Source organism: Canis lupus, chromosome 32, assembly GCF_011100685.1.
Source record: "Canis lupus familiaris isolate Mischka breed German Shepherd chromosome 32, alternate assembly UU_Cfam_GSD_1.0, whole genome shotgun sequence".
NCBI lineage: Eukaryota > Metazoa > Chordata > Mammalia > Carnivora > Canidae > Canis > Canis lupus.
In genome coordinates this window covers 39,772,819-39,800,594 of record NC_049253.1, presented here as the reverse complement: position 1 = coordinate 39,800,594, position 27,776 = coordinate 39,772,819, and the positions used below count along the sequence as shown (strand labels likewise).

The 27,776-nt window shown below is 42.8% G+C and overlaps 1 protein-coding gene and 3 long non-coding RNA genes across 12 annotated transcripts in view; 3 read left to right on the top strand and 1 right to left on the bottom strand.

Annotated features, from left to right (window-relative positions):
* USO1 (USO1 vesicle transport factor) overlaps positions 1 to 2,861 on the top strand; it is an 89,761-nt gene extending 86,900 nt beyond the window's left edge. For 2 of the 3 annotated variants that reach the window (XM_038582424.1, XM_038582425.1), the window contains 2 exons: positions 1,108 to 1,323; positions 1,847 to 2,221. In XM_038582424.1, coding sequence (XP_038438352.1) covers positions 1,108 to 1,323; positions 1,847 to 1,936 — 306 coding nt within the window. In that variant the 3' untranslated portion in view covers positions 1,937 to 2,221. Of the gene's footprint in view, positions 1 to 1,107; positions 1,324 to 1,846 lie in introns of all 3 variants that reach the window. The other variant, XM_038582426.1, reaches the window with a different exon arrangement.
* The window catches only part of LOC100688595, a 29,148-nt gene extending 5,767 nt beyond the window's left edge, over positions 1 to 23,381 (bottom strand). Inside the window, exons 1-4 of one of the 7 annotated variants that reach the window (XR_005382953.1) lie at positions 23,263 to 23,381; positions 21,739 to 21,901; positions 8,314 to 8,454; positions 5,588 to 5,840 (exon numbers count right to left, since the gene is read on the bottom strand). This is a non-coding gene — a long non-coding RNA (uncharacterized LOC100688595). Of the gene's footprint in view, positions 1 to 5,549; positions 5,841 to 8,117; positions 8,250 to 8,313; positions 8,455 to 21,738; positions 22,286 to 22,440; positions 22,602 to 23,262 lie in introns of those variants that run through there. The other 6 variants (XR_005382954.1, XR_005382952.1, XR_005382955.1 and 3 more) reach the window with 6 other exon arrangements.
* On the top strand, positions 5,823 to 13,260 carry LOC111093573. The gene is made up of 2 exons (XR_005382957.1): positions 5,823 to 10,011; positions 12,042 to 13,260. It is a non-coding gene; the product is annotated as an uncharacterized LOC111093573 (long non-coding RNA).
* LOC111093574 lies at positions 21,595 to 27,512 on the top strand. Its single transcript, XR_005382958.1, has 2 exons — positions 21,595 to 21,969; positions 27,304 to 27,512. It is a non-coding gene; the product is annotated as an uncharacterized LOC111093574 (long non-coding RNA).
* The last annotated feature ends 264 nt before the right edge of the window (positions 27,513 to 27,776 follow it).

The following is a 27,776-nucleotide window of genomic DNA, read 5'->3' as shown; positions in this document are numbered from 1 at the left end:
AATGAACTCCAGGAAATTTGATCTTATTTAATTTCTTGAATTCTTAGATTTATGAGGAAAGCTACTGGGGGATAATGTTATCTCACAACGTGTCCATTGCTATTTGGATGAGTGAAGAAGGCACAATTCACTCATTTTTAAATGCCATTTCATATAATGGTATCACATGTATAAAGTAAGAATGTGTATGAATGTACTTTGGAAGTAGAAATCATGGAGAGTTAAGTTTTCTTGTCAGTCTCTAATCACAATAGAAGTGAAGAGTACAGGGGTGCCTGGGTGGCTCAGCAGGTTAAGCCTCCAACTCTTGGTTTCAGCTCAGGTCGTGAGATGAAGGTCTGCATTGGGCTCCACACTTTGAGTGGAGTCTGCTTGAGGATTATCTCCCTCTCCTTCTGCCCATCCCATTCATGCTCCCCACCTCAAATAAATAAATAAATCTAAAAAAAAATTAAAAAGAAATAAAGAGGACAGCTTTGGCTAAAACACAAGCCACAAGTAGGCTTTCATTTTAGGTTAAAGACAGGCACGTTAGATCCTGCCAACCTATGTGTGACAGAGAAATCAGAATAAATAAAATGAAGAAAGGAATGAAGTAAAAATAATAAAACTAAAAGGCATGAATAAAACACTGGAAAAGGGATGATAATGTGTGATTATCCCTTTTGGATTGTGGTCAGATTATTTTATCTTTAAGCCATGAGTTTTATTTGCAGCTATTTTTCTTTCCCATTTGATGTATGCGTGAAGTTGGGATTTTAAAAAATTGGTTTTAGACTGAGTTCTAATTCTGATGCCAATCTGGCTTCTCCCATAAAATGTTTTGTATCTTTATTCCTGTGGCTATCTGAAATGGTATTATCTCTTAGGATTTTTTGAAAAATAGCTACTTAAAACTATTTTTTGAATGTTAAACTCTATTTTTCACAATAACCATCTTTGATGTATAGCCTAACATAAATTTTTATGTTATTGGATGAGAGAGAGTGTGTGTGTGTTCTATTCAAAACCACCACCCCCAAACTTGTCAGATTGTTTATTTGTCAAAAACCCTATGAGAGTGAATACTAATCTTAAATTAGTTGATCTTCCCATTTCTTTTCCTAGAATGAAATTAAAGCTCTGTCTGAGGAAAGAACTGCTATTAAAGAGCAGCTGGATGCATCTAACAGTACCATTGCCATTTTACAAAACGAGAAAAACAAGCTCGAGATGGATGTTACAGATTCTAAAAAAGAACAAGATGATCTCTTGGTGCTGTTGGCCGATCAGGATCAGAAAATATTTTCGTTAAAGAATAAGCTCAAAGAACTTGGTCATCCGGTAAGAATGAAATGTTTCCAAAAATGATTTACGGTATATTTTTAAAAATTGTACTGTGGCATAGAAATGTCGTGTCTCCATATCCATATCACAGGTATAAATATGTAGGTACGTGTATATGGTATCATCTGCACTACTTTCATGGTGTTCAGTGAATCAACTTAAGACACATAGGCACAGTTTCCAGCATTTGTTAACTCTTGTCTTTTGGGCTTTGAGCCTAGAAATGAATTGATTTGCTCCTGCGGTCACAAGACTCATCATCCACATGTGCCACCATTCTCTTTTGTCATGTTCAATCCACATTTGTATATAGAGAGGTATGGCCATCTGTCAGCAAGTTAACCTGTATATCTCGTCTCATATTAAAAATGGCAGGGAGCCTTGTGCAGGAAATCAAGGAAATCCAAGGGCTTATAATCTGTTGCAATTACTGGAATAAAGAATTTATCAAAGAGTATGTGTCATTACATGTTGAATGTGAAGTGAACAAATCTTAATAATAAGTGCATATTCCCTTTAGGTGGAAGAAGAAGATGAACTTGAATCCGGAGACCAGGATGATGAGGAGGATGAGGATGAAGATGATGGCAAGGACCAGGGTCACATCTAGTTTTCACATCTCTAGGAATGATAGAGATTGTATTTTGTAATTTTGAAGATTGAGTCTTAAGACAGAACTTTGGTTTACCTCCACAGAAAATAAAGATTTAGAAACCCAAGTGGAAAACCTCACTAATAAGACTATTGATGTATTTTTTAAATGATGGCACCCATGTTGGAAACCTTAAAACTAACTTCTTGCAGAACATACATCTTTTATTGAAATTCATCTGAATTGTCCCAAAAGATAATTTGCAAAGAACCTTAGACACTAAAAATACACCATTTTAAAGCATGTGGTGGCAGTGCTATTTATCTTAGTTTATTGATCATTTACATAAGTTCTGTATTTGTCTATTATTTTTACTTTTCAGAGTATGTGACTTTAAGTACTAACACATTTGATTTAATGTGTATTGGAATCATTGTTTCTAAATTCAGTATTGGGCTTCTTAGCTACCGATTTCCTTTTAAAGAAATGGATTCATTTAAAGGCAAGATAGCATAGGCTGGGGATATCATCAGCCCTCCATCCAATGTAACTCCTAAAATGGGCAGGATAGGACCTTTAAAATGAGTGCCTTCACACCTGATTTGGCTGCATTCAGGGAAGAAACAGGACGATACAGATACACAGAGATGAGGAGGACATTTCTCAGAAACTTTTGCAACAGCGTATTTGCATGTGGGTTGGTTTGGGTTTTATTTTAAGCTGAAATTAAAAATATTACAAATTAACAGCTCATACAATTCAGATTTAGCATTGTTATTTGATTATCATACTAGTTTTAAAAAGACCCGAACTATGATTTATATAATTTATTGGCATTTTTGCTGAATAGGTTTAAGTCAGATAATAGATTTTTAAAAAGCAAATGAAGCAATGTGTCAAAATTTAATGTTTCATAATAAAAATAGATACTATGTTCACTTAATTCCTGGTCATGGTTCCCTTTTTTAGATTTTGAGGAAAGTATTTTATTCTTTAAAAAAGCTGAGGCAAGTGGAAGTGGTAAGAAGAGTTCTTTTACTAAAACTACATTATTATAACTGCTAAAAGCAGTCTTATCCTTCAAAACTAATTAGGATTCCGTAAGATGAGAAGGTCTAATTGGAGCAAAAGCAGAAGAGGTTGGAGAAGAGTTTAGGTGTTTCTTTTAAAGAAGGAAGTTTAGTTAAAGGCAAGACAGCAAGAGTTGAAGGATGTGTACCATCTGCCTCCTGACCTCAGGAATAGTTTGAGCAGTCCACTAAAGGGCACGGACTTTTGAAAGAAAAGTATCTTCCTGTGTCCTGAAAAGGAGAGGTGGCTGTGTGCTATGGAGCACCTGGGAGGGCCCCACCATGCTTCTGGCCCTCGCCATCCGAGAACCACATGACTGTTACTGGACCAGCTCAGGCTATATAAAGTCTTCCTAAAGTTGACACCACCTAATGAACTAATGGTTAATGGCTGTATTTCAGGCGACTGTTACAAGGATAAAGAAAAATAGGAGTATGAATAAGACTTCTGTAGGTGATGGAATATCAAAGATCTTCAGAAAGAAACATCTTCAAAATTAGTGATAGTTGGCCAAAGCTCAGGTATTGAGGCAGGCCTAGAGGGGAGAAGACACATGGAGGCCTCCTGGCTACACACTGGAGCCCAAAGGAGTAGCATCCAAACTGTAGCCATATTTTTTTGCCTGGATTGTATCTGGAGCCTACTAGTGGCTGCCTGCAGCCTGGTTGTGTGTCCTGTCCTGTTCCCACCCCCCATCCCCACCCCCATCCTCCCACCATCCTGTGTATCCACCGCACTTCACTTTCCCAGACACACGTGAGTGGAGGAGATTAGTGTTGCCTAATGTTGGAGTTTTCAGCCAGGTAGATGAGACCCTTTGTACTCTGCTGCACTCCAGCTTTATCTCCCTTTGAGTATATTTTACCGCCACATCGAAACTCTACTATGACAGCATATGCATCCTGCTTTTTCATTTCTCATGTTCTTTCCCCATCCATGTGCCAGCCTGCTCACTAAAGGCAGTTTCTACAGTTTCTATGTACAGAGAACTAGGGTGGAACATTTGTCATAAAGCACAACACGTGTTTGTCCTTATTTGAAATGTTATTCAACTGTGGTTTATACCTCTAGCACCTCTGAAAGAAAAGAATAGTCACCCGAAGTTACTAGAAAAGATGAAGTAGCTGCTCACATTTTGAAAGGTTTAAGTTACTAGTCTGAAAATCTGCCGTTAGAATATCAAAACCAAAACTCTGGGGGATCCCTGGGTGGCCCAGCGGTTTAGCACCTCCCTTCGGCCCAGGGCGTGATCCTGGAGTCCCAGGATCAAGTCCTGCTTCTCCCTCTGCCTGTGTCTCTGCCTCTCTCTCTCTCTCTCTCTCTCTCTCTCTGTGTCTCTCGTGAATATATAAATAAAATATTTTTTAAAAATAAAAAAATAAAGTACGCTCCGCCTCCAGCTTGGAGCCCAACAGAGGGATTGAACTCATGACTCAAGACCTGACCTGAAATCAGGAGTCTCATACTTAACCAGCTGAGCCCTATGATGAGGAAGGAATTTTAAGTAATGTTAAATGCACAATGAAATAATCTTATGCCAGAGCAAATTTGAGCTTTGGAATTGAGAAAACTGAGTTCTGAGCTTTTAACGGATTTTCTGCGGTATTTTGAAAAATGAAAACCTAATTCATTTCAGAACTGCTTTAATGAAACATTCTATTGATGCAGACTTGTTCTTTAGTAGTGGACTTAACCTGTTTTTTAAGAACTCTGCCTACTAATCAAACAGTTCTTAAGTATCTGAAGAATATATTTGTTTAATTACATTATATCATTTGAAAGGGTTTTTTAAATATATTTTTTAATTGGAGCTCGATTTGCCAACATATAACACCCAGTGCTCATCCTGTCAATTGCCCCCTCAGTGCCCGTCACCCAGTCATCTCATCCCCTTGCCCACCTCCCCTTCCACTTCCTGAAAGGGGTTTTTAAAAAATATTTTTGTGAGAGAGAATATGGGCATGTGCAACAGTAGGGTGAGGGACAGAGGGAGAAGCAGACTCCCCACTGAGCAAGGAGCCCAATGTGGGGCTCCATCCCAGGACCCCAGGATCATGACCTGAGCTGAAGGCAGACACATAACTGACAGGCACCCAGAAAGGTTTTTCTTTAATGCAAGTTATTTTGTTAAATTGACCCATTAGTGGATAACTGACTTGCTTCCCTATCAGAAACTCTGACTAGAAGTTATTTTTGCAATTTTTTCGTCTACAACTCAGAAACTTGAGGATTTTCTACAATCTTTCAAAATGAAAATTAAGCCAAAGGGAAAACATTAAGGTGTGACACATATCCAGAGATGTGGTTTCCCTTCCTACAAATTAACTAATTTTGTCTAGACATAGGGTTTTTTTCCATATTCACCATAAGCAATTGTAATTGTCTTAGTTTGAAAAGCTTTGTACATTGCCCTTGCTGCAATTATATATTACTTTTGATTTCACTCATTACAACAACATGAGCCAATTTTGTAATTACATTTTTCCACCTATAAGGATGTAAACACATGAATTTCTAATAGCTGGTTTGCTCCTCATTTTCTAGTTCTGGCTTTTAATTCTAGACTTATTTCAATAAGTTTATTATTAAGACACATACATGTATTTATTATTCTCCAAATCTAGAAGAGTATCTATAGCGGCAAAGCTTGCCCCCTCTTCAGCTCTTCACTTTAAAAAGTTCTTTCAGGTCTCTGTGACATTTCATGCTTCTAATGCCCCTATGAAACAGTTTGTTTCCTCATCACAGAGATGGTAGATGCGAGTTAGTTCCTGTGGTGACCATGGGGTGGACTTTGATTCTTTTTTCCTCTTGTGTTCTTAAACCAAAATGTGCCTGCATTAAGTAAAGTCTTTAAAACAAAAACAAAACAAAACAAAAGGTTAGCATCTTGAAGAGTAGGAGGAGCTGAATAAAAGCTTAAGTATTACATGGATTTCTGTACCACATTACAACCTACCACAAATTTAGTGACTTAAAACCACATACATTATCTCATAGTCTTCAGGTCGGGAGTCTGGACACGGCTTAACTAGACCCTCTGCTCTGGATCCCAAGGCTGCAATCAAAGTTCAGCCAGGCTGTGTGCTCAACTGCAGGCTAACCTGGGGAAGAACAAGCTTCCAAAGCTCATTCACGTTGTTAATAGAAGTTATGTCTGTAGAGCTAAGAAAGGATGGCTTCCGTTTGTTTGTTGGGCAGTTTGGCTGGAGTCTGCCCTCAGCAACTAGTGGTCGACCTACTTCCTTGCCTCATGGATCCTGCAGTATGCTCACTTTACTTCATCAGAACAGAAGGGGAATCTGTAACCCAAGTCAGTCGGCTAGGCTCAGTCTTAATATAAAGTAATATGATCACGGAGTGGCATCCGTTACTTTGCCATACTTTTTTGGCTAAAAGCAAGTTGGAGCCTGCCTACATGTAGGAGGGAAGTGCACAAAGGTATGAATGGGAGGTGGAGCTTTTGGGATGCCCACATACTTTTACTCTCTTGAACCTTATTTCTTAATCTGTCAGATGTTCTCAAAATAGGATGGGAAGTGGGGACAGTACAGTCAGAAGGGAGTAGTAAATTTAGTAATAAATATTTATGTCAAAGTGTTAAATCCTACCTTCTTTAATTAATTCCAGGATGGGATCTTTGCAGAAAGACAACAGAATAGATCAGAGTTAACAGTCACTTTGGTCAATAATAAATACAACAGTAGGAAGCTCACCATCCACAATTTGGACACATACGTCAGAAATGTGAATCTTCAGGCCAATTATCTGAACTTCATATCCCCTTCATTGTCTCTGGTATTACAAAGGCACCTCAAACCCAACATACTCAAAAAAAAACTGTGTCCCTCCCTTTCCTAAATCTGATCCTCTTGTATGCTTATCCCTGCTGAATGGCACCATCCTCTTGCCTGATTGTGCAAATGAAATTTCAGACTCATCCTTAGTACCTAACTCTCAATTTTGACTTTAATACCTAGAAAGTTCTCATTTTTGCCCATTTCCTTCCATTTTGCTGTTATTCAGTTCTTAGCTCTTTTCAGGTGCTTGCTCTAATCAAGTTTGGACATGAGCACTTCTTTCATCTAAGTTTAGTTATATTTGTTTTTGTCTTTAATTTTATTTATTTCTTTATTTGACAGCACGAGCAGGGGGAGTGGCAGTCAGAGGGAGAGGGAGAAGCAGGCTCCTCACTGGGCAGAGAGCCTGATGCAGGGCTGGATCCCAGGACTCTGGGATCATGAACTGAGCCAAAGGCAGATGCTCAACAAACTGTGTCACTCAGGAGCCCAGTTTAGTCATATTTGAAGGTTATTCCAGTATACTGCTATTTCAGTGATGGATTTCTCCTATTGAAGAACTTTCTTCCAGTTTAATAATCTTAAGTCATAGTAATTACCAGTATTCAATGGAAAAATGTTATTGAGTTTATGAATTTATAATATTTAAGGTAACTTGGGTTATAAGTAATAGAAAATTCAGAAAAGTAAGACTGGAAGAATTGGAGACAACAGACATAGAAAACTCTTGAGATGTGTTGACACAATGGGCAGTAGAGAAACAGGTCATAGCAAGACCCGGTATGGGGTCAAGTGAGAGAGATTCTAAAACAGAAAATACTAAAGGCTGTAAACTAACAGGAATAATCAACCAGAGAACTGTAGGCTGACAGTTGCTAAAGTGATGTCCTTGAATGAGAGTGGGGACAGAATTTAAAGCACAAGAGGAGGGGGTGGTCTTACAGTGGAGTGTGGACAATAGTAACAAGAGGAGAGGTGGACAGTGGGAAGTAAAAAAAGAAATTGGTATGTGGTGGTGGGAATGTGTAGAAGTTCTCTTCTGATTGCTTCTGTTTCCTCAAGTAAGAACCAAGAAATCAGTGAAAGAGCTGTGGAGGAGGTTTGAGGAAAGTGGAGAAAGTGGGGAAGGAGATGTCTTAGGGTGGAGTCTGGGAAACTATATGGACCAGGAACGTATAGTTCTGAGCATCATTTTCAAACACACCAGTGCACAGAAGAGTAAGACTATCTTGTGTCTTTTAAGAGCCTGAAAACCTTTCCTTTGAACCTGCCAGCCAATTTCCTGTAAAAGTTAACATCAGGCTGGGGGCTCACAGATTTAAGCCTACCTGGGAAGGTGACCCTGGATCTGCCTTCTTATGGCACTAGTTCCTTGGCACCTGCCAAGTTAAGCTAGAGAATGCTTGTGCTGGTAGCTCTCTGCCTTGTTTGCCATGAAATCCTGGTCTCCAGAGCTGCACCTGCACAGGGAGAGCTATGAGTCGGCACCCAGAGAGACACCAGTGAGAAAGCGGTCGAACGAACCTCTGTACCTTGATCTTCCTTAGCAGCTGCGTAGGACCCAGGGTGGGGTGGGGTGGGTGACGGGGGCAAGAAGCTGGATAGTCCCTGAGCCTCCTGATGGCATGAAGGTACCGTGCAGGTAGTATTCCTGTCTGTATCCCTCTGGAAAGTTAAAAATGAAGCATTAGAATAAAGTCTACTGTATCTTATGATACAGTCAAAACCTCTTACAATGGCTGATGTGGGGCAGTGGCATTTGAAGCAGGATTGGTATTCAGATCCTTAACTCAATTTGCATCTTCTGGTCTCATGGCCAGCAATGGCTGGCAGACCAACCAGCATCAAAGGAAATAGCCCCCCGAGACTGCCTCAACTAATCACAGTTCACTCCTGGGGTGTGGTGAGCAATGGGGCAGCACCTCTCAGGGCACACAGCTTTGTGGGGCTGGGGTTACTCAGATAAAATTAAAGTCATGTCAAGAAGAAGGAAAGCTACAGGCTGGGGGCTGGCGTAAAGAGGATATTGGGTAAGCAATCATTTATATCTGCTGTATGTATATAAGGCAAATGCACAGGATAAAATAGAACCTTCTCTCAGGTTTCTATAGCTGTTTGCTGAGACAGAGGGCTTGGTATCAGAAAGTCCTACTTAAAAGTTAACTATTAAAAAAAAAAAAGTTAACTATTTCATTTTAGACATGAATTATATCATAGACCAGATATGTAAGCAACCAAGCACTAAATCCAACTTCTCAATTTTCTAATTTTCATACTTACATGAAATTCAGATTTTACGGTTTTAAAGATACTTCAATAATACTTTGCTAAGTCCCATCAAATAATCTTCATTTCATTGCAATTTCATATTTTTTTTGTGATGGCCAAACATGTGTAAAGCACTGTAAAATCACCAGTGTCTGAAGATAGTAAAAAACTCATTACATTGGCATCTTCCAGAACAACTTCCTTTTTATTCACTGGTTCTGTCTTAACAAGCATTTGTTCACCTGCAGACTGAACTCATTAGAAACATGGTGTTCCCCAGCTGGTGAGCACTGATGTTAAATTACTCTCCCACTCACCCTATACATTTAATATAGATGAGCAAATGGTCTGATACTTGTAGTAGGAACCCTTGCTCCTACACTTTTTAATTTCAATGTATTTTATTTTATTTTTTAAGATTTTATTTATTTATTCGTGAGAGACATAGAGAGGCAGAGACACAGGCAGAGGGAGAAGCAGGCTCCGTGCAGGGAGCCGGATGTGGGACTCCATCCCGGGTCTCCAGGATCACGCCCTGGGCTGAAGGTGGCGCTAAACCACTGGGCCACCGGGGCTGCCCAACTTCAATGCATTTTAATCAGCCCAGGGCACGGTAACAGAATACCAAAGGCTAAATGGCTTAAGAAATAGAAATGAATTTCTCATTTCTGGAAACGGGAAATTGAAGATGAAGGTGTGAGAGAGGTAGGTTTCCTTGTGAGGCCTCCTCTTGGCTTGTAGGAAGCTGCCATCTTGCTGTGTGCTCATAGTGACCTCTTCTGCACATGGGAAGAGAGAGAAGCTCACTGGTGTCTCTTCTTTTAAGGGCACTCATCCCATCTTTGGGTCCACTGTCGTGATGCATCCAACCCTAGTTACCCCCCAGAGTCTAGTTTCTGGAGACTGCCTGAATTTGAGTCTGGACTCTGTCATTTGCCAACTGTGTGGCCATGGGTAAGTTATTCATCCTCTCTGTGCCTCCATTTCCTCCTCTATAAAATGGGAATAAGTACAGTATCTATGCCTTAGAGCTGTGGATTAAATTTGTTTATGTTTGTAACATGTTTAGAACAATGTTTAGCGTATAGTAAGCCCTACATAACTGTTAACCTGTTGTTGCTGCTGTTACAGTTATTGAAAGAAAACTGACTTGAAGTCAAAAGATCTGGAAAGCATTCAGTCATATTGGAAACATTGATTTAAAATCTCTATTCATTCTATTAGTAAACTTGAGCAAGTCACTTAATTTTTCAGCACTGATTATTTCTTCATCTGTAAAATTGGAATAACTCTCATTTCTAGAGCATCTGTGTAAGACGGTGATTAAAAGCATAGGCTCCAGGCCTGGCTGACTGGCTGAGTCATCTGATCTTGGAGTCATAAGTTCAAGTCCCATGTTGGACATAGAGATTATTTTTAAAAAACCCCAAAACATAGATTCTGGAGCTGGATTACTTGGGATCAGATTCCAACTATACTACATTTGAGCTGTGTGACTTGGTGGAAATTATTTAACCCCTGGGGGCTTCAGCTTCCATACATGTAAAATAGGAATAACGATCATACCTTATGTTCATAAGAATTAAATGATTACTAGTTAATATATATAAAGGTGTTAGAACAGTGCCTACTACTTAGTACATGCACACTTAATAACTGAATGGCACATGGAGGAAGTGCTTAATAAGTTGTAACTAACATTCTTTTATCCCAGGGTTTTGGGGATTGACTGTCTGAGTAGACATGAAAGTGCTTTATATAACGTGCTGGTCAAAGGTGAAGACTCCGGGGTCAGCAGTGTAGATTTCTATGGCTATGTAATTAGGCTTAAGCAGATTAGCATGTCCAGGCAGCAGTGAACATTTATTTTGGAATTTTGTCCATTTCAGAGCAACCCCCTTAGCTGCATCCTTTAGGTGTGGATGGGCCATGGCTATATTTATAGCTTGTGTATTGTAGAAGCAAAAGCTGAGGGGTGCCTGGGTGGCTAAGTCAGTTGGGTGTCTGACTCTTGATCTCAACTCGGATCTTGATCTTGAGATTGTGAGTTCAGGGCCTGCATTGGACTCCATGCTGGGTGTGGAGCCCACTAGAAAAGAGAAGAGAAGAAGAGAAGAGAAGAGAAGAGAAGAGAAGAGAAGAGAAGAGAAGAAAGAAAGAGACGAGATCATAATAGCATCGAATCTGGAGGGTCTTGTTATTTTCTTTGCTTTTCTGTTCTTGTTCTTTTCTTTTCTTTCTCTTTCTTTCTTTCCCTCCCTCCCTCCTCCCCTCCCTCCTCTCCTCCTCCCTCTCCCCCTCCTCCCTCCCTCCCCTCCCCTCCCTCCCTCCCCCTCCCTCCCCCTCCCTCCCCTCCCCTCCCCCCCCCCTCCCTCCCTCCCTCCCTCTCCTCCCTCCCTCCTCCCTCCCTCCCTCCCTCCCTCCCTCCCTCCCTCCCTCCCTCCTCCCTCCCCCTCCTCCCCCCTCCCTCCTCCCTTCCTTCCTTCCTTCCTTCCTCTCTTCCTTCCTTCCTTCCTTCCCTCCCCTCCCCTCCCAAAAAAGACAAAAAAGAACACAACAGACCCAGCACCTCTGAACTTGTCTCTTTCAATATGACTGAACATCTTAGATACCAAATTCTGGAAAAACAAAGCTTCACACCCCGAGATAAACCAAAAAGACAGGAGTCATCCTAACTCATTCTGATCTCTAAAATAATATAGCCTTGAATATTTCCTGTAAACCTGGACTTCCTAACCAAAATAACTTTATCCCTATTTAAGCTGTGCTGATATCTTTAGATGCCTCATAACCTTTGGGAAAATTTTAATCATGTGGGAAAGTTGCTGTTTTCTCACCACGAGCAGACTAATATGATTGTCATAACCCTGGTAATTTAAGTTTCTTTTCCTTTAAATACTTGTGTGGGGTTTGTTCATTTTTGTTTTAATTTGGGAAGTCTGTTGGTAAACTTTATCTTTCCTTTTCTAAATGTTTCTGTCTAGACTTTAGTACATTGGACTAGAGGTTGTACCCCTGACCAAAATGGGCCAAATTCTCCAGCTAGGAAGCTGCATTTGTCTTCTTTCTCAGCTTCTCAAAGCAGGAAGATGTGAACTGAAGACCTGTGGAGATGCAGCCTTCACCAGATAGGGGACAGGGAGGTGAATTATCTGCAGAGCAGAATGAGGCAGAGGCCAAGTGGGGTGGGAATGGGACAGAGATTGGAGATCAGCCCTACCACCCAACACGCTGACAGCCTCCATCCCATTGCACCGTTTTGCTCACCTCACAACATAGTCACTGTCTACAGATACTTGTTTCTGTTTCTATAACTACAAGAGTGAATGTAAGCGCTATGAGGACAAGGACATGTCTTGCTCATCATGGAGGCCAGTTGCCTAGATTAATGCTTGCCATATTGTGGGTACTCCACAAATACTGGCTTCATAAATGAGTTCTGTTTACTTGTTCATAATCAAATTGGAAACCTGAGAACTTGTGTGCCATCATTTCCGAGATCTTGCTATTTGTGGTATTACACATTTAATTGGCCAAATAATAACTTTATGTGGTTAATTTTAAAGCCTGAGACTTTAAAATGATGAGGGCCTGCATTCCATGGAATGAGTTGCATCACTTCAAGAAGGCAGAGCCTCATGGATCATCACCTAGAGGGATCTGGGATGATTTCTCCCAGCCGCCCAGGCATTATACTGATAGCCGTTAAGGGAAGGAAAGGGGGCAGCCATCTCGTGTTCCTGTTCCCTGTGAGATCCTAGGACCTATAATTGCTTGGTTCCACGTGTGACTGACATGGAACATTAATCATCCAAAGGACGTTTCCTTAAAATTACCTTTTCTTCTGAAATGTTCAAAGGAATATATTGTATAAGTAGCTTATTAACATGAACATTTTCTACAATTTATAGTAATGAACTAAAATTCTTCTTATTAGCCACCAAATGCTCATTCATAATAAGTCAGTTTGATCATAATGAATATTTTTCTCTCATTGGGTGTTTAATCTTTGTTAATAACGGAGCTAAATGACTTCCTATCTTAGTTAAAGAGTACTAGGGCTCTGTATGGTTCATTTTTGTTTGCTGTCCATTGACTTAATTGACCTTCCTGAATCAAAAATTTTTCTATGGGCTGAAATGCCATTTAATAAGCTTAAGTACTCCTTGAATATTTAAAAATTAAAGTATTTATGATGTCCAACTGTTCTGTTTCCTTCTTTTTGAATTTTTAAGTTTTCTCTCCTGTGTGTGTGTGTGTGTGTGTGTGTGTGTGTGTGTGTGTGTGTGTGAGAGAGAGAGTCAATGTTAGACACAGAATGAAATGTTTTTTTTTAGAGAAGTTATTTTCAAATGATGTGGCAGGATCTTTGACAAAGTTTTATAAGCCTTTCTTGCTATATTTAGCTTTATAGAGGATTTCTTTATAATGATGAACCCTCAAGGCACAGAGCATGTGACAACTGCATCCTGTTCCTGTCTTCACTGCAAAATCAAGGATCTTTGGTTTATGTGCTACATTGTATTTATGTTTATTTGGGCAAAGAACACTTTAAGTTCTTCTATGTAAATAGGATGCTGAGTTGTGCTCTTCATACTTTTTCTTCATTCTTTCTGATTTTCTTCTTGCTTTATATTATCTGATAACGCCTACAATCCTGTAATAATTCTAAGAAAGAAGGCAACTTTTATTCAAATTAATTTTTTTTAAGTAGGCTTCATGCCCAATATTGGGCTTGAACTCAAGACCCTGAGATCAAGAGTTGTGTGCTCCACCGACTGAGCTAGCCACATGATCTCTGTTCAGATTGATTTGGAAGCATTGTTAGAGGTGATTTGCGGGACTTTGGATGAAAATGGACCTTCAGTCAGTTACTGTCTTTGAAAGTTTTACTAGTATTATGTAACAACTGAGTTCTCATGCAACTAATCTGATTCTGTATCATTCTTTACACTGTAAAAAATCTAGAAAGTTTTGGGTTTTGATCTCTATTTTCTATCCTTCCTACTCTATAACTGAAATTACCCAAACTGATTAAATTAAATATAATGAAATGGTAAGTGAAGAGGAAGTCTACATAAACAAAAAGTTGCACTCATCGTCAAAAGGATATAATAGAGATGACCTTGGAAAGTAGTTGTGTCATAGATGCCTGCACACTGAAGTCTGTTCCTGCTCTTAAGGAATTCCAGACAGGATGGTTGATCTATCCAGCATTTGTTACTGCATCAGCCTCCCCAGTTGTCTATTGACTATGCCTAAATGGTGGTAATTTTTCTAAAGGCTTGAAACATAAAAGATTCCTGTTGGGCATAGGCACAGAAGCTGAGCCTACCGTTAATGGCCTGCTTATCCAATTGCCTTTAATGGAGAAAAAATAGCCATTAATATCTTTTCCAAACCCCTTGGGTATTAGATGAAATTCTTTGCAATCCGTAGAGCAGCGGCTATTGGTTCTGAACTCCCTTTAGCCACGAGTTTGCCTTGAGGCAACTATTTTCTGCAGTGATAGGGAAAATGACTCATGTGTTTCTTTTTTTTTTTTAATTTTTATTTATTTATGATAGTCACACACACACACACACACACACACAGAGAGAGAGAGAGAGGCAGAGACATAGGCAGAGGGAGAAGCAGGCTCCATGCACCGGGAGCCCGACGTGGGATTCCATCCCGGGTCTCCAGGATCACGCCCTGGGCCAAAGGCAGGTGCCAAACCGCTGCGCCACCCAGGGATCCCGACTCATGTGTTTCTTAAAACCACATGAAATTTTTGTATTTATGTATGTATGTATTTATTTATTTATTTGGCAGTCTTCATTTATTCAAGGCCTTTTTGTGTGTGTGTGTGATTTTTTATTTTTTATTGGAGTTCAATTTGCCAACATATAGCATAACACCCAGTGCTCATCCCGCCAAGTGCCCCCCTCAGTGCCCATCACCCAGTCACCCCAACCCCCCCGCCCACTTCCCCTTCCACTACCCTATTCAAGGCCTTTTTGATAACTTGCCTTAGCCAGAATTGGCTAGTAGGTATACCAGATTGAGATCCTGACACCACATTTTCTCAGTGGGACAAAATACTCTCCTCAATTAGTCATGTTTGCCATAGAAAAAGAATGGGTATTTTATTTTTTACTTATTTTTTTAAAAGATTTTATTTATTTATTCATGAGAGACAGAGAGAGAGAGAGAGAGAGAGAGAGAGAGAGAGGGGCAGAGACACAGGCAGAGAGAGAAGCAGGCTCCATGCAGGGATCCTGACATGGGACTCGATCCCGGGTCTCCAGGATCATGTCCTGGGCCAAAGGCAGGCGCCAAACCACTGAGCCACCCAGGGATCCCTATTTTATTTTTTAAATTAAAAAATAATTTTAGGGATCCCTGGGTGGCGCAGCGGTTTAGCGCCTGCCTTTGGCCTGGGGCGCGATCCTGGAGACCCGGGATCGAATCCCACGTCAGGCTCCCGGTGCATGGAGCCTGCTTCTCCCTCTGCCTGTGTCTCTGCCTCTCTCTCTCTCTCACTGTGTGCCTATCATAAATAAATAAAAATTAAAAAAAAAAATAATTTTAAAGATTTTTATTTATTTACTCATAAGAGACACAGAGAGGCAGAGACACAGGCAGAGGGAGAAGCAGGCTCCCTGTGGAAAACCTGGTGCAGGACTGGATCCCAGGACCCCAGGATCATGACCTGAGCTAAAGGCAGAAGCTCAACTGCTGAGCCATCCAGGTGCCCAAAGGGAAAAAAAAAAATTAATTTCACTGTATTTAACACACTGTGCTATATTAGTTTCACGTGTTCAATATAGTGAGTGATTCAACAATTCTCTACATTACTCATTGCTCATCACAATACATGTACTCTTAATACCCATCACCTATTTATCCCATCCCCCCTCCCACCTTCCTTCTGGTAACCACCAGTTTGTTCTCTATAGTTAAGTGTCTATTTCTTTTTTTTTTTTTAAGATTTTATTTTTTATTTATTTATTCATGACAGAGAAAGAGAAAGAGAGAGAGAGAGACAGGCAGAAGGAGAAGGAGGCTCCATGCAGGGAACCCAACACAGGACTTGATCCCGGGTCTCCAGGATCACACCCCCAACTGAAGGCGGCGCTAAACCACTGGGCCACTGGGGCTGCCCTAAGTGTCTATTTCTTGGTTTATCTCTTTTTTTCCCCCTTTTATTAATTTGTTTTGTTTCTTAAATTCCACATATGAGTAAAATCCTCTGATTTTATATATATATATATACCACTCTTCTTTATCCATTCATCTATCAGTGGACACTTGGGTTGCTTCCATAAATTAGCTATTGTAAATTATACTGCAATAAACATAGAGGTGCATGTATCTTCCAAATTAGTGTTATTGTATTCTTTGGATAAATACTAGTAGTGGAATTGTGGGATCATATGGTAGTTCTATTTTTAATTTTTTGAGAAGCTTCCATACTGTTTTCCACAGTGGCTGCACCAGTTTGCATTCCTACCAACAGTGCACAAGTGATTCTTTTTCTCCATATCGTTGCCAATATTTGTTGTTTCTTGTGTTTTTTAGTTTAGCCAATCTGACAGTTGGGAGGTAATATCTCATTGTGGGTTTGATTTGCAAGAATATATACTTTTGATGGGCTATCCATCTGCCACCATGTAAACACAATAAAATCTTCAGGCAAGCTTTGAAGATTATTAAGTTAACTTAATATGTCCAGTAGGGGGATCCCTGGGTGGCGCAGCGGTTTGGCGTCTGCCTTTGGCCCAGGGCGTGATCCTGGAGACCCGGGATCGAATCCCACATCAGGCTCCCTGCATGGAGCCTGCTTCTCCCTCTGCCTGTGTCTCTGCCTCTCTCTCTCTCTCTCTCTCTCTCTCTCTCTGTGACTATCATAAATAAATAAAAATTAAAAAACAAAACAATATGTCCAGTAGGAATGCTTTCCAAAAATTCTTTTAGGTTTAATGAATGGGGGCCTGCATTTAACTAATAAAAGACAGATTAATAGAAAAATAATATAAATGTATTAATTTTTTATATGCACCGGAGTTCAAAGAATAGTGAGACTAAAAGAAAGGGCTCAACTTGGGGGTGGATTTGCGGTTCACAGGACAAGAAAGTGTGGGGAACTAGGAAATATATAGGAGAACTAAAGGAAGATTGGATTATTTTAGTAAAGTTTGTTTATGGCAAACTCATGTCAGTGTTGACTCTCTGTTCTTCATCTCTGATGATGAGTGATCTTCTCTTCCCAGCTGAGTTGCGGGGGACAATTTACAAAGTGAGACGTATGCCTGCTTTAAGGCAGATAAGGAGAAGGTAGGAATTTACTCCTTCTGGAGCACTTAATTCACAGTTGCCTTCAGCTCAAAATTATCCTTTTGCCAAAGTGACATATTTTGGGGTGGCATACACTAATCCTCTTCAAATGCTAACCCATTTTTCAAAGTCAAAGATTGCAGTATAAGAAAGAAGTGAAAATAATGTTTCCTTTCCCTATGATTTTGAAAACGTTTTCTCCCATCACATCTTCCTTGAAAGCCAAGAAGTCTAAAAAACAAGAGTAAACTTCTGTTTCTAAATTTCATTTCTTGCTTCAAGAGCTTTTGTGACATCTAAGACTCTGAAGGACAAAGATTATTCCAAGCCAGAGAAGGGCTACATTAAATCTCTCAGGGTGCTCTGGTGTTGCCCAGCTGCATGTTTTTCTTCCTTTTCTCCTATTTCTTCATCCCATGCTAGCACATGTTTTGGTGACTATAGCCCCATCTGTTCGAGGATTTCCTTTTCCTTTCTTCTGGATTTTTTTTTTTTTTTAAGATTTCATTTATTTATTCATGGGACCACAGAGGGAGCAGAGGGAGACGGTCCCTGGGGAGCCCGATTTGGACTCATCCTAGACCCAGACCCGCCCTGACCGAAGGCAATGCTCACCACTGAGGCACCCATGAGCCCTTCTGGTATCTTTTTCATGACTTCTTTCCCATATAGGTAAAAAAGTCTCAGTGGTCTATACATTGTAATACCAGGATTTCTATTTCTCTCCCTTCATTTTCATCCCTTACTCCCGTCTTCCCTCGTTCAGCGTTCCTCATAATGGGTGTCGCTTTTCTGGCTCCTTCAGTTTTCTCTTTTCCCTCTCGTTTTTCTCTTTTGGCTCTTGGTCTCGGCGTACTTTCTATTTGTTCTTTCCCTATCGCCTTCCGCCTCCGCGCGACGCGCCTCGCGCTGACGGGCGCGGCTGTACCTTGGCCTCCCGCCTCCGCCCCCGGGGCTGTCTGGTCGCTACTCTGTCTGCTTTCTGTCTCTCCTCTTCGTTTCCCTTGGCTAATTTTCTGCGAATTCCTTCACCTTTGGGTCCTGTTTCGCCTCTGTCTTCGTTTCTAGATTCCGAGGCGTCTCTGCTGCTTCGGCGCCCGTGACTGCTGTCGCGTGCGCTTCTTGCGCTGCGGCTGCTCGCGCGCCTTGGCTCCTGTCGCGGCCCAACTGTGGCTCTCCTTTTGCTCGCGTTTGGGCTCCTCTGCCGACCCTACTGGTGCTTTTTGCTTCTTCCCGGCACTTTTTCTTACGTCATCTCCTTCGTTCTCCTCTTCCGCCCTTTGCTCATGTTTCTTCGTCCTTGGGTTTCTCGCCTCTCCTTCCTCTGTGCCCGCTCCGCGGCGCCGCGCCTGGCTCGGCCGGCTGGGGGGCGGCTTGATATCTCAACTCTATTCCTTTCGCTCTCTCCTGTTCGCCCGTTACGGACTCTATTCCTTCCGTCCTTGTCGTATTTGGTATATTTTTGAGTCCGTGGGAGGTCTCTGATGTCTCTCCTCCTCCGTCTTCTTCTTTTTTTTTCCTGTTCTTTTGTTCTTGTGGGTTTCTTCGTTCGTCGTTCCCTTTTTTTCTTTTGTTTTGGGACGTTGTTCGTTACACTTTTGTTCTCTTTGGGTTACTTTTGTTTTCTCTCTTCTATTCCTTCTCGTGTCCTTTTCCTTCTTTTTCCCTCCCGTTTCTCCGGTGCTTTTTTCCTCTTTTTGTCTATGTCTTCCAGTTTCGTCCGTCTACTTTTTTCCGTCTTGGTCCCGATTTTCGCGTCTTCCCCGGTTGCTTTCGTGGTCGTGCGTTGGTGGTTTGGTCTGTTATTCTTTAGTTTTTGTACACAACTTCCTGTACCGTGCTTTGGTCCTCCAGTACTGCTTCTCTTTCATCGTTTTGTTGGAGCTTTGGCCTCTTCCGTCTGTGATCCTTCCCTCCCTGCGTTCTCGCTCTCGTCTCTCCTCTTTTGGTTTGTCTTCCCGAACTTCTTACTTCGTCTTGTCTCTGTTTCTTTTAGGTAGTCCTTCCCCTCTTCCTTTTCTCTTCAGTCCTGCGTCTTTTCTTTGTACTCTCTCTCCTGTTCTTTGCTTGTTTTTTGTCATGTCTTTCTTTCTTCCTTCTTGTGTCTCCTCTTTCGTTCTTTTTCTTTTCGTGTCCTCCGGGTGTTCTGCTTCAATCTTTAAAATTTTGATTTTTCTATCCGTCTTTTTTTACCATTTTTTTTGCCTTGTGGCTGTGCTTCCGGGGTCTTTTTGTTGCTATTATTTTAACATCCACCTTTCCTAGTTCATGCTCCTTCTTCTTCTTCTTTGTCCTGTTAGTTTCCTCTCTTTTAGACTTTTTATTCTTTTGTTCGTTTTATTTATTTTATCCTTGGTCGTACCAATTTGAAAGGTTGTTTGTCATTTCGTTTGTTTTTCGTTATTTAATTATAGTCTTCTCGCCGACTTGTTTTTTTTTCTCTAGGTGGTGTGTACCTTCTTACCCGTTCCCCCCCGCCCCACAGCCCCCCCCCCCCCCGCCCCCTGTTAATTTTTTATATTTTTGTTTATACATTGTTTGATTTGTTTTACGGTTGCGTGTTATGCTTCCGTTTATTTGGCGTTCTTGGTCGGTCAACTTTGGTAGGCTCTTAATTCTTTGCAGCGTTGTTTTTTTTTCATTTCTATCCTTCCCCCTATACTGCATCCCCTTTTTTGGTGATATAAGGCCCCAATCTGTTGCGAGGATTTCCTTTTCCTTTCTTCTGGATTTTTTTTTTTTTTTAAGATTTCATTTATTTATTCATAGGAGACACACAGAGAAAAGAGAGGCAGAGGGAGAAGCAGGCTCCCTGGGGAGCCCGATGTGGGACTCAATCCTAGGACCCAGGACCACGCCCTGAGCCGAAGGCAGATGCTCAACCACTGAGGCACCCAGGCATCCCTTCTGGATTCTTTATTAATGAACATGCTTTCCCATATGAAATAAAATGTAAAAAAGTCTCAGTGGTACTATACAATTGTAATAACCAGGATTTCTATTTCTCCTTCCATTTTACAACTTTTCTTTTTTTTTTTCATTTTACAACTTTTCTTAATGTTTCTGTGTTGTGTCTAGAAATATAAGATACTGCATAAATATAAGAGAACTAGAAGATACTCATTCTGGTACTGCAAGATTCCATTGCATCTGTTTTCTTTTTACCTTCTGATTTCATCTTCTTGCCTTGTGGTGTGCTAGAGCTGGTTGTTAATTTTTTAGGGATTTGGTAAGCTGGCTTTAAACATGGCCCTTATTAAATAGTAATTCAATCATATAAATATACAATTAAAATCTATTAAAAACAAACGTAACAAGTAAACTCACCAGTTACTAATTGTTTACTATATTTTACTATTAGCTATGCTCTTTTTTAAAAAGCTTTTATTTATTTATTCATGAGAGACACAGAGAGGGTCAGAGACACAGGCAGAGGAGCCTCCTCAGGGAGCCTGATGGGGACTAAATCCCAGGACCCCAGGACATGACCTGAGCCAAAGGCCGATGCTCAACCACTGAGCCACCCAGGTGCCCCTCTTAGCTACGCTCTTGAGGCTATTTGTGCCCGTCATATCTCTCTGTGTGGAGAGACATCACGGCTGCACACCTCCTCACGATTCCATTAGAGACATCATGGCAAAAACTGCACATCCACTTTTTACCTCCCAGAGAGCCAGTTGTTAAGCGTTTGCCAGCACACCACTGTGGAAGCCACAAAATGTTGCTCATGTGAAGCTTTCATAACCAAATCCTCACATTTGCATCATTCATCTTTCTTCCAACTTCAAGATTTGTGCAACCAGTGCATAGAAATTCCCTATCAGCAAATTGAACTCCAGGAAAAAAAGGAAAGAAAGAAAAGAAAAGAAAAGAAAGAAGAGAAGAAAAAGAAAGAAAGAAAGAAAGAAAGAAGAAAGAAAAAGGAAGGAGGAAAAAAATGAGTAAGAAGGAAGGAAGAAAAAATAAGATCAAAAGTAAAGAAATACACTAGCGAATCGAATTACTAAAGAACTGAAGAACCCTAACGAAAGACATAAAATATAAACCACCAACCAAAAATCTCGCCCGCTTCCCCTTCCTTCCCTTTCCCTTCCCTTCCCGCTTCTCTACCCTCTTCCTCTCCCTTCCGCTCTTCCCTCCCGTCCTCCATTGTGTCGCCTACTCCACCCATGCTCCTCTTTCCTCCCTGCTCTGTTCTTTCTCTCTTCTCTCAAATAAAGAAAAGAAATTTCCCATCAAGTCATGTGCTTTGTCCTTTCAGCCTCATCTAGATGAGATTGTCTTAACTTCAAGGTTGGAGGGACGTGTTGGCCACATCAACCCCCTCTTTCTGAGCCAACTCCGAGTCCCTGGTTTCCTTACCCTGCACGAGGCTCTGAGCGAATCTCAGTTGAGCCGCAAACAAATCACGTGGTCGCTGAAGCTCGTTGCTGTGGTTTTAGGGTCTCTCGTGCCCTCCCTCTTCCACTCTTGCCCCCACATTTTGTAGCACAGCAGTTTCCGCTTGAGGCAGAATCCGATGGAACTGCGAAGAAAACTGCGGCATTTTAGAGGAGTTTCCCAGCAACAGAATCTCTTTTGGAGCCTTTTCGTGTAAGAGTTTTCCAATTTAGAATCGTTCTGTTCCTTACAATTCTGGGCCCTTTCTCTCCGGAGGCCACAGCTTACGTGTTGGAAGCCCGTGACCTCGGGGTCATTTTAAAAGTCTCAAGAGTACTTGGGAACTGAAAGTGTCAGTGGCCGATTTTAGAGTCTTTCCAGATTTGGTAGCACAATTTGAGCGTGGGAGGTTTTAATTCCCAGAGCAGGAAGGAAGATGCAAGAAAGAAAAAAAAAAAAAGAGAAAGAGAGAGAGAGGACGGGGCAAGGGATGGCGAATTCCTATGACTTTTCAATTTTGCCTGAAATTAGGTTTTTCCTTTTTTCCTTTTAGGATTTTATGTATTTGGGAGGGAGAAGGGGGCAGGGGGAGGGGCAGGGGAAGGGGGAGGGGCAGGGAGGGGCAGCTTCCCTGCTGCGCTGTGCGGGGGGGGGGGGGGGGGCGGGGAGCCGACCCGGGCGCACCCCGCAGCCCTGAGCCCGACTCGAGGGTCCCAGGCTCGGCCCGCTCGGCCCCGGGCGCCCCGGGAGGCGGCTTCTTGTCGTGGAAAGCCCGGGGCAGTTCAGGAAGGATCTAGGAGTTCGCGGTTTCGTGTTTCGGGAGGAGCGAGACGGGCCTCAGCGTCGCGGAGCCGGGGCCAGCACCGCCTTCCCGGCTGCGGAGCTGCTTTCTGGAGGGGATCCGCGGCCGCGGCCGGTGACGGTGACGGGCGCCCCGAGGCGGAGTCGCTTCCGGGGGGCGCCGGCTCCCCACGGCCTCTGGGCCCGCCCCCGCCCCGCCCGGCGCCCCCCGAACCCCGGCGCCCCGCGGAGCCACCGGCCGCCGCCTTCCGGTCTCGCGCATTCCCCGGTTCCCCCCACTCTGGGTGCGCGGGACGAGAAGGGCCGAGGGGCCGAGGAGGGAAAGCACCGCGGGCCGCGGGGGGCGGACGGCGCGGCCCCCCCCGAGCTCCGGCCCGAGCGACCCGAGGCTGGGGCGGGGGCTGCGCCGCGCGAGTCCCGCAGAGACGGAGCCGGGGCCGGAGCTCGGGGCCGCAGCCGGGTCGGGCCAGCCGGGAGCCCGTTTGCCCTTTGCCCGCCCGCCCCTGCCCTTGGAGGCCCGCGTGCCCCGTCGCCGCCGCCCACGCCTGCGGCTTCCGTGCTGCTCCCCCACGGTCAGGACAGACTCCGTCGCCTCCACCCTTTCACTTTAGCGCTTCCCTTTGTTCCCGGTGTGACGCAACGCTGGACATTTCCTGTTCTTTCCTCTTCTTTTCTTTATTAGAGGGAGAGAGGGGGGGGGAGCACCTGAGTAAGGGCGCTGCGGGCGGGCCGAGGGGAGAGGCGGGAGGACGAGAATCCCGCGCGGGCCCCAGACCCGGCAGGGAGCGCAGCGCAGGGCTTGAGCTCATGACCCGGAGACCGCGACCGACCCGAGCCGACCCGAGCCGAGCCGAGCCGACCCGAGCCGAGCCGAGCCGAGCCGAGCCGACCCGAGCTGAGCCGACCCGAGCCGACCCGAGCCGAGCCGACCCGAGCCGACCCGAGCCGAGCCGAGCCGACCCGAGCTGAGCCGACCCGAGCCGAGCCGACCCGACCCGAGCCGACCCGAGCTGAGCCGACCCGAGCCGAGCCGACCCGACCCGACCCGACCCGAGCTTAGCCGACCCGAGCCGACCCGAGCCGAGCTGACCCGAGCCGACCCGAGCCGAGCCGAGCCGAGCTGAGCCGCGGTCGCCCGTTGGAAGCCGACTGAGCCGCCCAGGGTCTCTGCTCTGACACTTTCAGCCAAGAGATGTTCGGGGGACAACTGGGCTTTATCACACATACCTCGGGGCCCATTGATGTCCTTCCACTTGGAAAGTGTTTCCATGCCCCCTTCTTGGGTCTCCCGACCTATTTATCATCACAGGTCACATGCTTGTTACAATATGAAAGTGCCAGGGTGCCTGGGTGGCCTAGTCGGTGAATCATCTGCCTTCGGGCCATGATTTCCGGGTCCTGGGTTCCAGCCCCACATGGGGTTCTCTGCTCAGCGAGGAGTCTGCTTCCCTTTCTGCCTCTCTTTCCAATAAATACATTTCAAAAATAAAAAAGAAGTGTATAAATGCCACGAGCAAATGTGAGTAAATTAAAATTTTTCTTGACACCAAGTTCTGTTGGCGATGCTAAGGAAGCCAGTGAACTTTTTAGGCAGGAATCAGATCCTATAAACCATCCTAGTCGTTATGCCCTAGATGACTAATCGTTTTGTTGGTGGTGGCTGCTATTTTAGTCTTAGGATTTCCTTCAGTATGATATTGGATAAAGTTTCAACTTTATATTTTTTACACTTAGCCTAATACTGAATTTTTCTAGTATGACAGAGGTATTTTCCAGGAATAAAATAATAATAATAATCTGTTCTCACCGAATCCAAAGCATTTCTATTTGGGTTCAATATGCAAGATGGTTGAAGAATTCAGACACACTTGAATTTTACCAGTCCCTGAAGTATTACCACTGCATTAAGTTCCTACAATTCATTTTTTAAAAAATATTTTATTAGTTTATCATGAGAGACACAGAGACAGAGACATAGGCAGAGGAAGAAGCAGGCTCCATGCAGGGAGCCCGATGTGGGACTCGAACCCGGGAATCCAGGATCACGCCCTGAGCCAAAGGCAGGCGTTCAACCTCTGAGCCACTCAAGCATCCCAGTTCCTACAATTCAGATAGGGATTTCCCTTGCAAATTATCTAAAGCAAGTGTTTTAAATCAGGAGCAATTTTGCCACACAGTGTGCGTTTGGCAATGTCTGCAGACATTGTTGGTTGTCACATGTGGGAAGTAGGGGTGCTATTGGTGTCTAGAGGGTGGAGGTCAGCAGTGATGCTAAACATTGCATAGTGCACAGAACCACACAACAACAGTGAATTATCTGGCCCCTGAAGTTGATAGTGTCACTGTCGACATTTCCCGATCCAAAATAACTTAATTCATTTTTTAAGGAAAGGCAATATGCCATTGGCTTACCAGCATCTGAAATATATAGTAGCTTTTCCTGTATCCAAGACTGCTGTTACTTCTCTCATCTGACAAACCAAGCACCCCTGGCAATGAGGGGGCGCCCCTAAGGCGGAGTCGGAAACAGAAGAATGCAGTTATCTTAGAACCTCTTTTTCCTTTCAATCTGTTGCTTTCTTTCCAAATGGATCCATATTGCTCACAACTCACAGAAGAGCTACTAAAAATAAGTGGCTCTGCCAAGGTATACAGTGTCTTCAATAAAGTGAGAACCACCACCAAAGAGACTTGGGGCAAGTCAAGGGTCAGAGGCTGTCTCTGTCACCATATCCCTCCTTTTCACCATGGTCGTGGGCCCATATCTTTCTTACTCGTGTCTGTGGGTCCCCACTTTACAGCCAGTGCCAACCTCAGCCTTTTTGCCCCAGCTCCCTCCCCTTTTGGGATATCAGAGGTGGTATACAAGCCCATGTGCATAACCCTAGACCACCGCCCCCTAACACACACACACACACACACACACACACACACACCCAGAGCCAGGCCCTGAGGAGCAGCCAGGTTTGACCTGGATTTTTATTTTCTCCCCCCTCAACACAAACACTTTTTCACCTGTGTGTGTGTGTGTGTGTGTGTGTATTGCCAAAAACTTCCTTTTTTGAATTTAACGAGATTTCCACGTAAATCTTCAAATTGAGGCCTTTTGTGACATCTTATAATATTCCAAATGTTTTCAGCCCCTTGGATGAATTTAAGTGGATCATGCTGCCAAAAATATCTCATGAAAAAAAAAAACAATTTATTTGTAAATAAAAAGCATTGCTCTGAGTATATCATTATTGAATGAAGTACCATGATTGAAGCAATATGCTCTCATTTCTGATGAGAAATGCCTCATTCTCATTGCCTATAAAGTAGGTATACAGGAAGCACAGATGTCGTTTGTTACTAAAGCCATAACTGGGCTGCTATGAACCGAATATTTGTGTCCTCCTAAAATTCACATACTGAAACCCTAAACGCTAGTGTGATAGTATTTGGAAGTGGGCAGTGCCCTCACACATGCAACTGATGCCCTTACAAGAAGAGACACGCAAGAGCTTGTTTCCTCTCTCTCTGTCTCTCTCTCTCTGCCATGTGAGGATCCAACAAGAAGATGGTTGTCTGCAAATCAGGAAGACGGCCCTCACCAGGATGGCATTGGTGACACTTTGATCTTGGACTTCCAGCCTCCAGAACCATGAGAAATAAATTCTTGTTTGTTAAGCCACCCAGTCTATGGTATTGTGTTAGAGCAGCCAGAGCAGACTAAGACATGGGCTTGGCAGTAAAAAGCACCAAGATCATCTAGCAATGACCATCCTGATAAGGCAAATGGGCAGTAGTGGCATGTGTGCTCATATTTGCCATCAATTCTAGATATATATAGGAGACATGTACCTATATCTCTACCTATCATCCATTTGGAAAGAGCAAGAACTGTTTGTGGGGTTTTTTTTCTTGATCACTCTTATATTCTCATACCATTGATCAATAAATATATGTTGAATAAATCACTTGTACAAATTCTAAATGTTACACATGACCTTGTATTTGATCATATCTGGCCCAGAATGGGTGAGAACCGGAGAACAATGAAGCCCAGATGGTTAAACTGGGTGATCATCCAGACTGATTCACTAGGTCAGTAATTTGTTTCCATAAAGCTGCCTACAGCAACACATGACTGAAATTTCTACCTTGACGACATCATAAATTATAATATTATAGACTTCTAGGTTGCCTGTATTTAATAGGTGAATAATGGAAACTGTAATGATAAATCCCCAATTTTTGCTCTGAAGTACTCTATCAGCAAAAGAATAAATGCCATTCTTCTAGAGACCTTGCATGAAAGACATTGCCTAGCACAAAAATATGCTGGAGTCACATGTTTCATCTTAAAAATTCATGTGGTTTTTTTTTAATGTGGATTTTGTATTTATGCCAGGGTAGATTTATTGTCATATTTACATGTTTTAAATATTTCTCAAAAATCTAGAATATTGATAGTCTTAGAAGATGTACCATGTTCATTTTGTGGTTTATTCCACCCCTGATGCACCACCAGGTCCTCTGAGGGAGCACATTATGCTACATGAAAAGGGTGGGTATAATGCCCTTAATGTACCTGGTCAGTGTAGCTGGTTGATTTGTGTCCCCTAAAAGGACAAATGTACAAGTTCTAACCCTCAGTATCTGTGACTTTGATCTTATTTGGAAATAGGTCCTTTGCAGATATATTTAAACTGAGGATCTTGAGATGAGTTTATCTTGTATTTAATCCAATGAGAGTGTTTTCAGACAGAGAAACAGGAGAGAAGGCCGTGTGTAGATGGAACCAGAGATTGGAATCATGCTGCCACAAGCCAAGGACTGCAAGAGCCACTAGAAGCTGGAAAGAAGCAAGGAAGCATTTTCCCCTAAAGCCTTAGGAGAGAGCATAGCCCTGCTGACGTCTTGATCTCACACTTCTGGCCTCTGAGAGAATAAATTTCTACTATTTTAAGTCACCAACTTTGTGGTAATTTGTTACAGCCATCCTAGGAAAGTGATACACCAGGAGCTACAAAAATCATAATTCCAGGGATAATACCACCAATATGCTCCAACTGTATAGTCAGAAGTTAATTGTAACCATTGTTCTCAGGCAGAGTGGCAAAGCAACACTGAATCTTAACTCCAGTGTCTGAACAGTTTTGCTAATTACCCTCACAGATGCTTTGCAAGTACATCTTTATCTTGAGAACATCATAGATGTTTCGACCAGATGCGGG